Genomic DNA, 15,655 nt, shown 5'->3' with positions numbered 1-15,655 from the left:
AACACCAAAGCTTGCTTAAGATTTTGTGGGCCCAATCCTATCCAACTTTCCAGCACCAGTGCAGCCACAATGCAACCCCAAGAGAACAAGCCTCGTTTGAGGAGGCCTCCATGACTGCCCTTTTGCCACAGGATTCAGTGCATGTCCCATTGGTACGGCTGCATCAGTGCTGGAAAGTTAGATAAGGTTGGGCCCTGTGTCTTTTTGGTTGGATCAAACAAAAGATAGCACTAGATTAGTGTTTCTCAAACTGTGGGTCCGGACCCTTTAAGTAGGACATGAGCCAATTTCAGCTGGGTCGCCATTCATTTCCATGTGTATTTCATTTTTAATAGACTTGATGCTACCATGACATGTGACTGCATTGGGGGAAATGTGACAGATCTGTTCTTTGAATAGGCCACTATGTATATGCTTTTAACAATGAAAGTCAATGGAGCTTACTCCCAGGTAAGTATGGATAGGATTTTAGCCTTTGGGATGTTTGGGGAATTTTTTTAAAAAAATATTGAGCAACTGCTTGGGATGGTTCTTTATTTTAAACAAATTTTTAAATTTATGCTTATTATAAACTTTGATGTAACTTATTTACTTGATTGATTTTGTTGTAGGGCAGGGTGTTAACTTTCCTGCTTGATGATGTCACTTCTGGCCATGACATCACTTCCAGGTTAATGACATCACTTCCAGTGGGTTCCAACAGATTGTCATTCTAAAAAGTGGATCCCTGTGCTAAAACATCTAAGAACCATTGTGCAGTCTATGGTCACAAATTTTAAAGTGCATACATTCCAGAAACATGTGGGTGTACCTTTTGTAATGTACAGTTGAGTTGACATTTAATCGCTGGGATGAAATAGGTATGGTATTGTTTATTCCTTTCAATGCATGCTAAAGGCTTGATCCTATCTGACTTTCCAGCACCATATAGCCAAGCTTAAGCAAACTGCATCATGTCTATGTTAAAAGAAAGGTATTCTACCCCCCTCTGCTGGTTCTATTGGCAAAGAGTAGAGGAAATCTACAATCCATGGTCTATCAGTGCTTTATTAGAACCAACCAAAGCTGTCAAAACAGGGAAAACAGCAAGCTTTTAAAGCAGGGGTGCTCGCACTTTTTTGGCTCAAGAGCTACTTTAAAACCCAGCAAGGCCTGGAGATCTACCAGAGATTTTTTTTACAATGTTCGCGCCATCATAACATATAACATTTATGTGTACAATGTATGTTGGTGTACCTTGAGCCCCACTGAGTATAACAGGACTTACTCCTGAGTAGACATGCCTAGGATTAGGCTGTGAGGCTGCAATCCTAGCCACACTTACCTGGGAGTAAGCCCCATTGACTACAATGGGCCTTACTCCCGGCGTTTCCTCCCAGAGGCACCTGAAGGGGGGGGTCGGCACTCCGCGATCTACTGGTAGATCGCGATCCACCTATTGAGCACCCCTGTTTTAAAGTCTACAGAATTCTTCATCAGAGAGTGGTTAATTAAAAGAACAGAAGGAAAAAGGGGAGGGTGTTTGAGGAGAAGCCCCACAAAGTCTACAATTTCTAAAATCAACAGATTGTGTTCAGGAGGTTTCATGCAAACACAAGCATCAACCTCCAAAAGTGGCGAGGCAGTTTCGCTGGGCAGGTAGACTGATGGGGAGGATGCTTTTTCAAAGGGTGGCAGCAGATGGTCTTTTCCCCAAAAATGTACAAACTGGAGGGGGGGTAGAATCAGTAGGCAGGGACAATGGTAATCAGAATTGAAGGCTAAATGACATCCTAGCTTTAAGAACACAACAAAAGCTCTGCTGGATCAGGTCAAAGGCCCATCTCATCCAGCTTCCTGTATCTCAGTGGCCCACCAGATGCCTCAAGGAGCACACAAGAGACCTGCATCCTGCTGCCATTCCCTCACACCTAGCCTTCTGAGGCAACCTACTTCTAAAACCAGGAGGTTGTACATACCCATCATGGTTTGTAACCCGTGATGGACTTTTTCTTCCAGAAATCTTTCCAATCCCCTTTCAAAGGCATCTAAGCCAGATACCATCACCATATCCTGTGGCAAGGGAATTGCACAGATTAATTACATCCTGGGTAAGGAACTATATTCTTTGGTCTGTCCTAACTCTCCCAACAGTCAGCTTTAGTAGATGACCCCTGATTGGGGGGGGGGGGTGTGAGAGGGAAAAGGACATCTCTCTATCTGCATAATTTTGTATGTCTCAATCATATCAATTTCCCCAAGATTTCAGCTTCCCCCACCCCTCCACACTGCATACTATTTGAACTCTTGACTGCTTGTCATCTGTACTGAAAACACCCATAACAGTGAACAAGTCTATGCCTCAGAAAAACTTTTTTCAAAATTTATGGTGGCTTTATATAAATTTGGGGCACTGATTCCAAAAAATGGCATCAGTTCTGCCCTATCACATCTCGTTTCAGAGACATGGGACAGCTTTGATTGTGAATGGTTCAAGCAGCTTCCTCGTGAGGAAGCCATGGTATAGGCTATGCCATACCTCTGAAGCTAGACATGATAGGGCCATTTTGGAATCAGAACCCCAAATATACCCAATAATAGAGCTTACTTTTAAGACAACAAAATGTGTGTTGGCTTGTGTAATTGCCATTGGCAGTTGGTGCTGCTCCTAGAAGTGGAGGAGTCTTCCAGGACTTGGGGGGTTAACATTTATTTGCATCCTGGCCAGCTCTCTAACATCATCACCAGCAAAACCCTTTCTTTCTTTCCTTTAAGTTGATTTTATGCATGTGTATTTTGAGTTCACTGGGCCCTTGTTTCCCTGAAAACATTTTTAGACTGTGATCCCCTTGGGGACAGGACTATTAACATGCAGCAAACCTACAGGACTTAAAACATACATAAGTAGCCCACCTTTCTCTATTTTCACAACAGATCAAATAAATACAATTCTGCCACAAATGCAAAGGAGACATTTTGAAGTTGATATTTTAATTTGTTCTTCCAGAAGCAGTTCTTGAAATCTCATTGCAACTGTGAGATCATATTTAAGAGAATTTAGGCAAGAGTATTGAAAAATATACTTTATTCCTTTGGTACTGAAGTGATGATGCCAATATGAGCTTCCAGTTAGGACGATGTGCCAAGTGAGTTTTAATTTAAGCCTTATAATGCTGGGTTTACAAGATCATGGAAAATATCCACTGATGCTTGAACTATACTCACACATATACAACACACACACAAATGAATGAATTATGCATGACAATCACACGATTAGCATGCACCACCTCAGTAATTCAACCGGAGACATTGCTCATAATTTAAAACTCTGCTATACAAGTTTTTTAAAAAAAATTACATAGTCAGGATTGGCTGCTTGCCTTTTAGTTTAAGTGAGCTGACATGACACTTGATTTGAAATTTCAGTCCGTGTCTTTGGATGAGATAAGCGTCAACTGCAAAATGTTCGGAGCTAGAAAACACACTGAAGGGTTCACACCACCTTTGAGTTGCTGAATGTGTTTTAGAAAGCGCAAGACAAAAAAGGAGGGATCATTAGTACCCTATTTAAGTATCCAGAGAGATTAGAGACATAGATCCTAGTCAGTGTATGATGTACACAGAACACTTGGGAAGAGTATGAAGAAGAATGTAGACCGGACTTTTTGTTACACTTGATCGCGAAGGCGTGCCAGTCTTTGTGAGAGCTCGTCCTGCAAAATTTGGAACAAGAAACAGAGATTCTATATTTACTAAGTCAGATAGCCAATACTGTATGGTGGTCAGAAGGTGCAAGTATGAGCAGAGACAAGGAAGTTCAAATCACTCAGCCACAAAGCTCAGTGAGAGACCTGGGATCAGAACCGAGAAATGGGTCATGAGTCAAAACTGGACCACAGACGGCCACAGCAGTGCTATTGCCACCATCATTTTATTTGGAGGCTCAGGCCTCAACACAACAGCAGGGCCTAGAAGTCCAAAAGAGGTAGATTTCATTAGACATGCTGAAGGGGTTGCTTTGACCAGCTTTCTCCTGTCCTAACTCTGCTTTGCCTCCTCTTTCTCTTCTTCCAACTTTCAAAATGGGCAGAGTGGCATGACAGCATGCCCTCCAGCCTTCTGACTGGTCTTGAAGAAATGAAGGGACATTATTAGTGCACTTTTATTGGCCAGCATCAGACAGAAAGAGGACTCACAGCCACTAGGCTCAACCATAAATCCTATACTGCAGATTGGGGTTTATTTTTCACATTTTTATACCTCCCTTCCTCCAAGGAGCTCACAGTGGTATACACAGTTGCTACCTTCCTTTTGCCCTCAACAGCCACCCTATGAGATAGGTGAGACTGAGAGATCCAGCCCAAGGTTACCCAGAAAGCTTCTTGGTTGGACAGGGATTTGAACCTTGATCTTCCAGGTCCAAATCCAACTCCCAAACCACCATTTGAGATCAGTTCCAAGCTCATGATGAGCAGAAAACCGCTGTTCTACAACATCAGTAACTGAATGAAGAAACTGAACTCAGACAACACTGCTAGACCCAAAAAATCCATGCTTCAAAGCCTACATCAGACTGAACTGGACAACAGGTTTTCAGAATCATTAGAAGGTATACAATGGCACATTGCTACCACATGAAAAAGAACACAGGCAGCAATAAGGTCATCTCTTTCAATCTGCCTCATCTCTATAAGATGAATCTGGTCAAATTACACAGCCCAAACTTAAATTTTGGTGCCTTAGACATATATTTGGGGCACTGATCCAAAAAATGGCATTGGTTTGGCTGAGTCAAGATGTTCTGAGGTTTCAACAGTAAGATGCAGTAGCCATCTTTGTATGCCATAGCAGGAAGATAGGTAATGAGCATTTACCTGTTCTGTTGAGGCAACACTTGTACCAACAGAGCCAGTCTGTCCCTGAGGTAGCTCCATATTCAGGTCAAGGCTAGAATAAAAGAAAAAGTCAGAATGATTCTAAAGACAAGCATTATTTATAAGCGGACACAAACAGAAGGCAGATGGTTAGACACCTTATCCCCCAGCCCCAGCACATTTACTGCAATTCAGAACTCAATGCATTCATTGTGCTCCTTCATGACTGTTGTTCAAGCTTCTGCTCAAGCCAGCTTAAAGACAAACCAAAACAGGTGATACCATCCTTGTACACCACTCTTCCTGCATGATCCAGGAGGTGGCTACACCTGGAAGATGCAAATCCTGCTCAAATAAACTTCCCACATAGCCTTAAAACCTACCCACAGAGCTGTCATAAAAACAAGATATCTATCTCAAGTAGTTCACCCTGCTCACCTAGGGGTAAACCCCAGACTCTCTTTGTTGATAGAACTGCCAATTACTCCCTGCAAAAGTTAGTTCCAGCATGAAGAATGCTGCCTTGATTTGTAAGTTATCAGAACACACAACACCCCAAGTCAGCCAGCCATGTTTTCCCTGAATACACAACATTAAACCATTTAATAAGCTACTCTGCTTTCTGTACAGCACTACATCAGCATTTACTGTCAGCTCTTGATAGCATAAAAACTTATTGACAGAAGCTCGTACTCACCCAGCTTCATCTGCCATTTCTTGAAGCAGCAGATCTACTTGACTCTAGAAGGAGGAAAAAAACCAGGACCAAATCAAAGCATACAGTAAGTAAGCACAATGGATGAAACAGCTCACCCCAGTTCTTGAACTATCAAATATTTTTCCCAAAGTACTTAAACAGTTTTCATCTCTTGAGGCACAGCTTCTCAAACCAAGTCCAAACAATTACATTTCTGTTTATTGTATATGTCAGTGGTTTTCAAACTTTTTAGCAGTGCAGGCTGCTGCCTGATTTAAAAATGCCAAGGGGTGTGGCTATAATGGTGATTGGGCAGCAGTGTTTCCCCACCCCCAAGTAGCAGCTTGTTTAACCCTTGATGCACAGAGCCTAATCTGGCCTGTCAGTTTCACAATCCACCAAAAGTTGGTTCATGCCCCAATGGTGGGGCCCAGACCTACAGTTTGGGAACCACTGGTTTAAGCTGTTTTAAAAAGTGGTGTATTTGTCAGTTGCTTTGAATCCTTTCTGAACTTGGTGAACAGTGTGTATCAGCTGGGCAAGTGAAACTGGTAGCGATGGCTGCTCAGGGCCGAGAGAGCAGGAACTTACTAATCTAGCCCTAGAGCTCTGCAGTCATACTATAGTGCTATGGGACAGGAACTTCTTTTCTGCCTACCTCCAACACCCCACCACAATTCCTTACGAGCTCTCAAGAGGGCTTGTTAACATTTGCTTGTTTCTCAAGCAGAGCCCACCAAGCCTAGGATGGTGGTCTGCCCCCACCCAGCACACCATACTCTGCAACACTTTTTCCAAGAGCTGCTACTGGCGGTTTAGGCTACTTGAGAAGGAAAAAAAAAAACTCCAAGACCTGGGAATTTAACATCTACATGCCTCAGGACAGAACTCTAGAGAACATCGACACCAGCACACCTAAGATTTATCTTTTCATTTCTTTTTTAAATTGACTTTATTTACAACACCATTTTGAGTACATTTGGCCTCTTATCTCGTCCCTTTTTAGATTGTGAGCCCCTCAGGAAAAGGATTAACATTAATCTTGAGGAAGACTGGCTGCCATTTCACATCTTCTTGTTGAGGAGCCTCTTGAGGAACTCCAGAGGAAGTTTCAAGATTCCCCAGAATACCATTTGAAAACTACAGGAGTGTTTTACAAGCAGAGAAGATTCCAAGCCTGCTGCTTTCTCTAAAGGAGGCAGAGAAGCACCTCTTGCTCTAATGCACTCTTCCTCTGAAGCTCTATCTCACAACAGCCAAAACGCACCCTAGTGCCAGCAATTAGCACTCAGAAATTAAGCAGAGCTAGCAGCAATTAGGCAGAGCTGCTACTCACAAGATTTTGCTGTTGCCTTAAGGGATCTTACCTGTGGCGTTGTTAGTGTAGTGGTGCTGCTCATTGTGTCTTCCATCTGCTGTGTCTGAACATCTAAGGTCTCAAACTGCTGCTCAAATTTGTCCATCAAAGCAGATATCTGCAGATAAGCAGAGTCAAGTTGGTGGCACAAAATTTTAAAAAAGGGAAAACAAAATTTATCACCTGAGTATGGTCATTTTACCTTTTCCAAGTTCATACTTTTCAGTGTTGCATCCATAGATTTAACTACTCCAGCCATTGATTTTGTTACCTAGAAGAAGGGGACAGGCACAGAAATTAAGTTACAGAATTGCATGGTGTGGCTTATTAGAATTAATTGGCTGGCTGCTTCCTAGGGAGGTTCAATATTTTCTTACTAAACTGCATTTCTGTTTAAGGGCCTAGGAAGCTGCCTTACACAGAGGTGGACCCCCAATTTATCTGACTCAGTATGGTCAGCACTAACTGGCCATGGATCTCCAAGAATTCAGACAGGAGAGAGTGTCTGTTTGAAATGCTAGAGACTGAATCTGGGACTTTCTGAACGCAAAGCATATTATCTAACCACTGAAGGCCCACTCCTATCCAACTTTTCAGTGGCAAAACAGCCACAATGCAGCCCTGAGGAAAACGAACAAACATCTCACCTGGAGGAGGCCTCCATGATTGCCCCCCTACCACAAGATGCAGAGCATGCCCTATTGGCATGGCTGCACCAGTGCTAGAAAGTAAGCCCTCAGCTACCACTCCATCCAGGTAGACCCAGTGTAAAAATATATTTAAAGTTTAAAGCAAAATAGGTGGATTCGCCTGGTCTAAAGCCTCTTTGAAAATGCACTGTGGAATCTGAATGTTCTGACAACTTGCATTTCTTGCTAGAACATGGGTAAGCTACATACCTTGCCCATTGTTACTGCTGTCTGAACTCTAGCTGCTACGGCATCCACACGAGCACTCATGCGCAAGAAGTTGATTCCTTGATTCTTCTGCCGGATTGCATTCTCTGCGTGTATTCTTGCAACCTCAGTATTGCCTTTCTGAATTGCCTTTTAAAGAAAGCAGAACACAACTTTTCAACTGCTTCAAGTGTTAATTTAATGTCTAGATGTGTGCACTCCCCAAGAGAAGCAGGGCATTGAGCTGAATAATGGCATATGAATGCCATCACTTATTGCTCCGAGTTTCAGAGTTTTCTCAAACAGGCATGAAACACATCAACACTGCGTTAAGGACTCCAAACTGGCAGAGGCCACAAGGCAGGGCTGTTTCTTGCAGTCTTTATCAAGTGGCAGTCAAGGCACACCGAGACATCCAAGATGACAAATGAATTGCTATTATGTGGAACATGACGATCCAAGTTATAGGAATTGACTTTCTGGAGACCTTCCGATTCCTGCCTGAGCTGGAACCATACAATATGGGTTGGAACTGATCAATGCAATAGATAATTCAAAGAACTTCTGGCCAGGAATGTATTTGTTGATTAAAGCTGATCAATTTAGGGCAATGATTTTCTACCTTTTTCATCTCGTGGCACACTGGCAAGGCACTAAAATTGTGAAGGCACACCATCAGTTTTTTGACTATTGACAAGGCGCACCATGTTGTTGGTGGGGGGCTCACATCTCCCAATGGCTCTACTAATAAATGACCCTCCCCCAAACTCCCACGGCACACCAGTGTACCATGGCACAATGGTTGAAAATGGCTGATTTAGGGGAAGGGAAAAAAGCTAGGAAACTTCCTTTAGAATTGAGAGTGAGGATTAACTTTCAGCCACACGTGTTCTGAAAGCCATTAATCAAAGTGTGAGCTTTTTTCTTCTTCAATGTAAGCATACTGTGGCCAAAAATAGTCAAGCCAAGACCCTTGCTGTGCATTAACAATTGGGCTTCTAAATAAATAGAAAGTCATCCAGACTGCATACTATGAAATGGAATATAAGACAAGATTTCAAAGTAGCTTCATTTCTTACCTTCTTGATTTTGGCCTTCTCAAGTTTTTCTTCCTTATCACACTTTTTGGCATTTCTGTTGAGCTCTTTGGCAGCAAATTTCAGGTTAAAGAGGTGTTCTGTCATTCAAGTTAAGGATGATGTTATGGGTCACCAAGTCACATTACTACCAACAAGTACAAAGTCTGAAGATGAACTCTGCAAATCACAGAAATGACCACTGATGTCAGATCCTGCCACTTTTCCTGACTTGACAAACTCACTATAGATTCAAGCGTAATTCTGCTACAGTCTCTCTCTATATACAGCCCATTCCCTTCCAGCAGCTTGGGAGAAAACAACTTAAAAAGCCTGAAGATTAAAAGAAAGTGCAACTGACATGCTAAAATTTACAGAACTTCCCACTCAGAAAAGGCAGTGTGTAAACAATCTTTAAGTTGTATTTATATATATATATATATAAATATGGCCCAAGCTTTTCTACACTCCACCTCCTCCTTCAGGATTTATTTTACATATTTCTATCCTGCCCCTCCAACACTTGAGGGGGGTTCACAAAAAACGCAAATAGCTATGGGGCAGGATATCCCATCTTCTACAGTGTGCATATGTACAAAACGCATATAGAACTACTGAGATTAAGATTTTATGTATCTGATGAAGTGGACAGTAGTCCACAAAAACTTACATCAAATTAAAGTGTGTCTGTCTTCAAGGTACTAGCAGATATTCTGTGATTTTTTTCTTTTTCTGGGGTGAACAGAACAGTTGGTCTTCCCCTGCTAACTATAAGGGAACTCTTTTACAAAAGTGCCTCTTTGCCCAGTAAACAAAGGGTTTAGTTTTTATCTAAATTATCACTTATTATTGGCAGAGAAATCAAAGTTTTAATACTTTAAAAGGCATTTACTGCTCTTCTAAAGCAACTTTACCAAAGCTTGAGCATTAAGACAGCTATCAGTAAATGTCACATGGTCCACTGAACACACTCATAAGAACATAAGAACAACCCCACTGGATCAGGCCATAGGCCCATCTAGTCCAGCTTCCTGTATCTCACAGCGGCCCACCAAATGCCCCAGGGAGCACACCAGATAACAAGAGACCTCATCCTGGTGCTCTCCCCTACATCTGGCATTCTGACTTAACCCATTCCTAAAATCAGGAGGTTGCGCATACACATCATGGCTTGTACCCCATAATGGATTTTTCCTCCAGAAACTCGTCCAATCCCCTTTTAAAGGCGTCTAGGCTAGACGCCAGCACCACATCCTGTGGCAAGGAGTTCCACAGACCGACCACGCGCTGAGTAAAGAAATATTTTCTTTTGTCTGTCCTAACCCTCCCAACACTCAATTTTAGTGGATGTCCCCTGGTTCTGGTATTATGTGAGAGTGTAAAGAGCATCTCCCTATCCACTCTGTCCATCCCCTGCATAATTTTGTATGTCTCAATCATGTCCCCCCTCAAGCGTCTCTTTTCTAGGCTGAAGAGGCCCAAACGCCGTAGCCTTTCCTCATAAGGAAGGTGCCCCAGCCCCGTAATCAGCTTAGTCGCTCTCTTTTGCACCTTTTCCATTTCCACTATGTCTTTTTTGAGATGCGGCGACCAGAACTGGACACAATACTCCAGGTGTGGCCTTACCATCGATTTGTACAACGGCATTATAATATTAGCCGTTTTGTTCTCAATACCCTTCCTAATGATCCCAAGCATAGAATTGGCCTTCTTCACTGCCACCGCACATTGGGTCGACACTTTCATCGACCTGTCCACCACCACCCCAAGATCTCTCTCCTGATCTGTCACAGACAGCTCAGAACCCATCAGCCTATATCTAAAGTTTTGATTTTTTGCCCCAATGTGCATGACTTTACACTTACTGACATTGAAGCGCATCTGCCATTTTGCTGCCCATTCTGCCAGTCTGGAGAGATCCTTCTGGAGCTCCTCACAATCACTTCTGGTCTTTACCACTCGGAAAAGTTTGGTGTCGTCTGCACTTCACTGCTCAACCCTGTCTCCAGGTCATTTATGAAGAGGTTGAAAAGCACCGGTCCCAGGACAGATCCTTGGGGCACACCGCTTTTCACCTCTCTCCATTGTGAAAATTGCCCATTGACACCCACTCTCTGCTTCCTGGCCTCCAACCAGTTCTCAATCCACGAGAGGACCTGTCCTCTAATTCCCTGACTGTGGAGTTTTTTCAGTAGCCTTTGGTGAGGGACCGTGTCAAACGCCTTCTGAAAGTCCAGATATATAATGTCCACGGGTTCTCCCGCATCCACATGCCTGTTGACCTTTTCAAAGAATTCTATAAGGTTTGTGAGGCAAGACTTACCCTTACAGAAGCCATGCTGACTCTCCCTCAGCAAGGCCTGTTCGTCTATGTGTTTTGTGATCCTATCTTTGATGAGGCATTCCACCATCTTACCTGGTATGGATGTTAGGCTGACCGGCCTATAGTTTCCCGGGTCCCCCCTCTTTCCCTTTTTAAAAATAGGCGTGACATTTGCTATCCTCCAATCTTCTGGCACTGTGGCCGTTTTGAGGGACAAGTTGCATACCTTAGTCAAGAGATCTGCAACTTCATTCTTCAATTCCTTAATAACCCTTGGGTGTATGCCATCAGGGCCCGGTGACTTATTGATCTTTAATTTATCAATGAGGTCTGAAACATCTTCTCTTTTAACCTCTATCTGACTTAACTCCTCGGTTAGGAGGGGCCGTTCGGGCAGCGGTATCTGCCCGAGGTCTTCTGCCGTGAAGACAGATGCAAAGAACTCATTTAATTTCTCTGCCATCTCTAAGTCTCCTTTTATCTCCCCTTTCCCTCCCTCACCATCCAGAGGGCCAACCGCTTCTCTGGCGGGTTTCCTGCTTCTAACATATTTGAAGAAGCTTTTATTATTCCCCTTAATGTTGCTGGCCATGCGTTCCTCATAGTCTCGCTTGGCCTCCCCTATCACCTTCTTACATTTCTTTTGCCACAGTTTATGTTCCTTTTTATTCTCTTCATTAGGGCAAGACTTCCATTTACGGAAGGAAGCTTCCTTGCCCTTCACAGCCTCTCTAACTTGGCTGGTTAGCCATGCGGGCACCCTCCTGGATTTAGTGGAACCCTTCTTTCTTTGCGGTATACACCTCTGCTGGGCCTCTATTACTGTTGTTTTAAGCAGCCTCCATGCACTCTGGAGAGACTGGACTCTTTTTACCCTCCCTTTCAACCTCCTTCTAACCAGCCTCCTCATTTGAGGGAAGTCCGCCTGTCGGAAGTCAAGGGTTTTTGTTAGAGATTTGCCTGGTATTCTTCCCCCAACGTGCACGTCAAAACGGATCGCAGCATGATCACTGTTCCCCAATGGCTCTGTAACATTGACATCTCTAACCAGGTCCTGCGTACCGCACAAAATTAAATCCAGAGTCACCTGTCCTCTGGTGGGCTCCGTGACTAGCTGCTCTAAGCCACAGTCATTTAGCACGTCAAGAAATCCGGTTTCCTTATCGTGACCAGAACACAAATTGACCCAGTCAATATGAGGATAATTGAAGTCCCCCATGATTACAACCCTGTCCCTCCTTGTCACCTCCCTGATCTGTTTCCTCATTTCAAGGTCCCCATCAGATTTCTGGTCTGGAGGACGATAGCACGCCCCCAGTATTACATCGCTGCACAAGCCTGGTAATTTAACCCACAGAGATTCTACGGTGGAGTCGGACCCACCTTCAATCTCTACTTTGCTGGATTCTATCCCTTCCTTAACATAAAGGGCCACCCCACCTCCAACACGCCCCTGCCTGTCCTTCCTGTAGAGTTTATAGCCCGGGATTGCGGTATCCCACTGATTCTCCGCATTCCACCAGGTTTCCGTTATGCCCACTATGTCAATATTTTCCCTTGTCACCAGACATTCCAGTTCTCCCACCTTTGCTCGTAGACTTCGGGCATTCGCATAAAAGCATTTATACACGGAGTGCCCCAGGATGGGCTGCTTATTCGCTCCTTTGTCCCCGCATCCTCTCATTGTGCCAAACCGTCTATCACATCCCATCACCCTACCTTTCCCAATTTCTTCTCCTACCCTGCCTTTGTCTTGTTCTCTAACCTCCCCATCCTCATCCCATAGGGATGAGGAGTCCCGAACCGGATGCCCCTCGGCTCCTGTCGGCCTTCCCCAGGGATCACTCAGAGGTTAATTTACCACTAAAGACTACAACCACCATCTACCTTTTTCACCTAAGAATCTCTAAGTTAGGAGTAACCTTTGCTTATTAGAAATAAAAGCTCTCACGCATCAAGAGCATGTTACTCCTCACACCCAAACAGAGATTGAAACTAAGAGGTATGGAAAGCATAATAAAACTCAGGACACACCCAGCAGCGACCAGACCAAAGAGTGGTTAGGGCTGTTTGTCTAGCTGCTTACACATCAAAGCAAAATAGAACGTGCGTCACCAACTAATCAGACATTTCCCAGTCCAAGTTTCCTGGACTGCAGCTGATTTCAAGAAGCACAGAGAGGAAAAGTCACTAGATGGCAAAAAAGCAACTGAAAGAGAGGACATCAGGGTTCATCACCAGCTTTCACATCAAAGGTCAGGCAGAGCAATAGATCTTATGATGGGATTGAGGCCTATGCATCCAGGTCTGGTTCAACTCCAAGCAACAGGAAAGGGGGGGGGCAGTCCTGAAAGAAGCTGGTGGAAGACGCTCAGAAAATCTGTGGTCATAACTTGAAAGAAACTAGAAGGAGAAGGTTCTCACACACTGAGCACTGGGACCCACTTTTTATAATGTGAATCTGTCAGGACCCACCGGAAGTGATGTCAAGACTGACAGTGACATCATCAAGCAGAAAGTGTTTTAACAACCCAAGGCTACTATCCTACCCACACTTACCCAGGAATAAGCCCCATTGCCTACCACTATCAAAAGAATATACATAGTAGCTTGTTAAAAGTACAGTCTGTAACATTTCCCCAAATGCAGTCACATACCATGGGAGCATCAAGGCTGATAGAACCTAGGGAGAGGGGCAGGGCCACACCCTGTCCTGGCCACGCCCCCCAAACTCAACCAGCTGAAGCACTTCAGGAGAAAACCAGGAGAGACAGGGCCACACCCAGTCCTAGCCACACCCACAAACTGTCAACCAGCTGAAGCAGCTCAGGAGAGAACCAGGGGAGACAGGCGGGGCCACAGCCAGTCCTAGCCACGCCCCCAAACTGTCAACCAGCTGAAGCACCTCAGGAGAGAAGCAGGGTAGAGGGGCGGGGCCACAGCCAGTCCTAGACACGCCCACAAACTGTCAACCAGCTGAAGCACCTCAGGAGAGAACCAGGGTAGAGGGCGGGGCCACAGCCAGTCCTAGACACGCCCACAATCAGTTGAAACACATAAGGAGAGAGCCTGATGGGAGAGGGGCGGGGCCACAACCAGTCCTAGCTACGCCCACAAACTGTCAATCAGCCGAAGCACCTCAGGAGAGAGCCTCAAGGGAGAGGGGCGGGGCCACACAGTCGTAGCCACGCCTTCTCGCTGTCACTCCCAGGCTTGCCCAGAGCCCCTCAGGGACCCTCAAGCCCCCCCAGCCGGGCCTCCCCATCAGCCCCCCCGAGGATACTCTCCATGGCGGACATGCTAGCGGCGGCGCGGACCCCTCAGGCTCACGATCCCGGCAGGCGACAGCAGCGTCCCCGCCTCAGGTACGGCCACGGTGCGCCGCTCCGGCTTGTTATTTTTCAGACAATCACTTCCGGCTTCCTCTCGCTTTCTGCTTCCTCTTCCGCCCACGTCTTCCTGTCACGTGATGGAGGGGCGGGGCCTAGCCGGCTGTTGTGTTTGGGGCGGACGCCCCCGACTGCGTCAGGCGCGTTTGTATTTAAAAAAAATGTCGGGCCCATTAAACCGTTCGCATTTGGACCCTCTCGGCTACCGTCGTTCCTTGCGTCTGTCTTCCCCACAACAAATCTCCCTCAGGCGGTGGGCGGGGCCAGGGGGAAGCGCGTGGTTGACTGAAGGGCGCATGTGCGAAGTAACCCGGTTCTCGCCTTCCTGAGCAGAATGAAATGCGCATGCGTGAGTGGTCAACCCCTTCCGCTGGTTGGTGACTGAAGGGCTCATGCGCGAAGCAACTGCTCCCCTCCCGGAGCAGAACGAAACGCGCATGCGCGAGTGCGCTCCTATATGAATGAATGGCCTTCGTACCCTAAGAGTGTTCAGCTGCTGGTTGGGTTCTCAGCCTGCAGTCCTGACTGGACTTTCCTGGGAGTAAGCCCCATTGACTATAATGGGGCTTACTTCTGAGTAGATAGGCTTAGGCTGCAGTCTTAGCCACACTTCCCTGGGAGTAAGCTCCATTGACTAGAATGGAACTTACTTCTGAGTATACTGCTAGGATTGGACTCTTGACCCTGTTTTGTTGCATTGTTTCCTGTTTCTTTTTTGTTTTTCTTTTTTATTGGTGTGTTTGGATCCTGTTTTTAATTGCTGTTTTCTTTCCTGCAGTGTTTCTCAACCAGTGGCACTTGAGGTGGTGCCTGGTGGAACTTATGGGACCCCTGGACACCTGCCGCTTGGCAGCGAGACCAGTAGTGTGACACAACAAACAGTGGTAGGAGGCTGGGCTTGGCAGGCAGAGCTCCAAAACATGCTTTTTTATGCTCAGAAAAGTCCTTCCGTGCAGCCTTACTGGTGTTTGTCACATCACATCTGGCCTCCCAACCCAGAAGTAACTGGCGATGATGTCATCACCAGTTACTTCCAGTGGTAATTTTTATAGGTGAACCAC

At 45.2% G+C, this 15,655-nt stretch overlaps 1 protein-coding gene across 1 annotated transcript; it reads right to left on the bottom strand.

Annotated features, from left to right (window-relative positions):
* Positions 1-2,942: 2,942 nt before the first annotated feature.
* Positions 2,943-14,795, bottom strand: CHMP1B (charged multivesicular body protein 1B). The gene is made up of 8 exons (XM_066640102.1): positions 14,489-14,795; positions 8,886-8,983; positions 7,810-7,956; positions 7,113-7,181; positions 6,921-7,028; positions 5,554-5,597; positions 4,857-4,929; positions 2,943-3,695 (listed from the first exon to the last, which is right to left on the bottom strand). Exons 1-8 carry the CDS (start codon positions 14,502-14,504, stop codon positions 3,651-3,653), a joined length of 600 nt encoding a protein of 199 aa, XP_066496199.1. The 5' UTR covers positions 14,505-14,795; the 3' UTR covers positions 2,943-3,650.
* Between the last annotated feature and the right edge of the window lie 860 nt (positions 14,796-15,655).

This window comes from Tiliqua scincoides, chromosome 12 (assembly GCF_035046505.1).
Source record: "Tiliqua scincoides isolate rTilSci1 chromosome 12, rTilSci1.hap2, whole genome shotgun sequence".
Lineage (NCBI taxonomy): Eukaryota > Metazoa > Chordata > Lepidosauria > Squamata > Scincidae > Tiliqua > Tiliqua scincoides.
The sequence above is the reverse complement of the archived record's forward strand: the minus strand, read 5'-3'. Positions and strand labels throughout refer to the sequence as shown.

Coding starts and splice junctions, on each gene's coding strand:
- CHMP1B (XM_066640102.1), bottom strand. Junction 7,029..7,112: donor AAAGTATGAACTTGGAAAAG/GTAAAATGACCA, acceptor GCTTATCTGCAG/ATATCTGCTTTGATGGACAA. Junction 5,598..6,920: donor CTACACTAACAACGCCACAG/GTAAGATCCCTT, acceptor TCCTCCTTCTAG/AGTCAAGTAGATCTGCTGCT.